The following is a 2,110-nucleotide window of genomic DNA, read 5'->3' on the forward strand; positions in this document are numbered from 1 at the left end:
GGGATAAATAATAGATATTATTAAAATACAACAGAATTTACAGATTATATGGAGATTGATTTCTTTCACTGCAAGAATACTGCAGAAAAAGGTCTTTGATCAAGAAGAAATCCGCTGAGCCAGTGTAATCCCACTGGCTCCGGAGGCTGAGACAGGAAGATTGAAAGTTCAAAGCCAGCCTCAGCAAAAATGAGGCGCTAAGCAACTCAGTGAGACCCTGTCTCTAAATAAAATACATTTCAGTGAGACCCTGTCTCTAAATAAAATACATTTTGTATTTTATTTAGAGACAGGGTCTCACTGAGTTGCTTAGCGCCTTGCCATTGCTGAGACTGGTTTTGAATTTGGGATCCTCCTGTCTCAGCCTCCTGAGCCGCTGGGATTACAGACATGTGCCAGCACACCTTGCAGAAGAATCCGTGTTTGCAATGACTGATACATTAGTCCTTCAGCTCTCTCCAAGGTCATTTGCTACAGAATCACTGTTTTCACCTCTCACCTTCCAATTGGCTGTTATGTAGGCTTTTCCATTTTATTAAAGAATTCTTATACTTCTGTGCTAAGGGCGTTGTTAATTCATTGGCTTAAAGTTACATTCTCTTATCAGGTTTGTATTGTTTCCAAATTATTAGAGGCCTTGTTCTTCTTTCAACAAATTCCCAGCATCAAAACTTTGCAATTGCAACATTTAATGAAATGAAAACTCTAAAAGCACTTTACAAAACCCTTAATCTGTTACTGTGGTTCCCAATGCATGATAGATCCTATGCAGGCAGAGATTTGATCTGTTACTCTGTTTTGTTACTGCTCCTTACAGTGCTAAACCTCTACAAGGAAAGAAAAACAGACTGCAAAAAAGATACAAACCAGAGAGAACGTGGAGCTGGCTGAGCCGCTTAGGGCAACGTTTGTCTTTTCCTTAATGGAGCCTGGATAGCCTGGATTTGTGGCTCATGAGAACAAAGGGACTGACTGCAGGGAAACAAGCACTGAATAGGGCAGAGATGATTGGCAGCCACCGATTGGGATTATGAAAAATACTTACAAATGATGCAAAGATAGAGGAGAAGGTGTAAAATGATACAAAGATGCCCACCAGAACAAGGATGTTTTTGGTGACTCTGGACTCTGGGGAGGATCTGGGGGAGAGGTTGGTCCTATGAATATGTTGGACCTGCTTCTTGTGCCTGTACAGGGTGGAAACCATGAAGGCACTGGCCCAGGTCATCAGTCCCACACACAAAACATCATAAGATAACAACACCGCTATGTACAGTGATCTTCTTGTAATGTTACTAACAAACGCAGAACAATATTCTAAATCCTTTTTCCGTGTGTTATTTTTGCTATTCCACTTCCCAGTCACATGAATAGGAACCATACTGTTCACGAGCACGTTTAGGACCCAGCACAGGTTGTTGGAGGGCCCAATGTATCTGGAAGCTTTCAGTTTCAACTTTGGCCATTTCAAGGTCATGGGGCTGATCATGATGGCCTGGAAGACATTCAAGAGGCAGATGCTGCCAATACATACACCTCTGCTAACTCTGTGAACAAAGAACACAACTTTGCATCCGGTATCACAGAGGAAATGTTTCAATCCAAAAGCAGCCATTGTCTGAGGGACTCCTTTAGAGAGCAGGACCAAGGAGTTGGCCACGGTCAGATGCTGGAGAATCAAATCTGTGGGCCTTAATTTGCATGTGGTGAAGTAAAGTAAACTATAATGGCAAAGAAGGAAAACATTCCCCAGAAATCCTACAACCGTCTGGGTTAAGAAGATCATTCCTATAACCAAGTCACTGGAGGCCATGTGTTGTTTTTCAGTGGCTGATATTCGCACTCACAGCGAGATGGTCCTGTATGGAAATGTGAAGTCTGTTTTACTGCAGCAGCTGAAATCTACTATTGTCCAATTATCATTGTTTCAACCCATAAATTTCATTTTCTTTTTTTCCTTTTCCTTTTACAGCACTGGGGATTTAACTTAGGGGTGTTCTACGACTGAGCTTCGCCCCCAGTCCTTGTTATTTATTTTTATTTTGAAACAGGGTTTTGCTAAGTTGCCTAGGCTGGCCTTGAACTTGTGATCCTCTTGCCTCAGCTGGGA

General features: G+C 42.0%; 1 protein-coding gene across 1 annotated transcript; it reads right to left on the bottom strand.

Moving 5' to 3' along the window:
• Nucleotides 1–919: 919 nt before the first annotated feature.
• LOC114090147 (vomeronasal type-1 receptor 3-like) lies at nt 920–1,813 on the bottom strand. The gene has a single exon (XM_027932219.2). It carries the CDS (start codon nt 1,811–1,813, stop codon nt 920–922), a length of 894 nt encoding a protein of 297 aa, XP_027788020.2.
• Between the last annotated feature and the right edge of the window lie 297 nt (nt 1,814–2,110).

The sequence above is a fragment of the Marmota flaviventris genome, chromosome 1, assembly GCF_047511675.1.
Source record: "Marmota flaviventris isolate mMarFla1 chromosome 1, mMarFla1.hap1, whole genome shotgun sequence".
In the NCBI taxonomy this organism is placed as follows: Eukaryota; Metazoa; Chordata; class Mammalia; order Rodentia; family Sciuridae; genus Marmota; species Marmota flaviventris.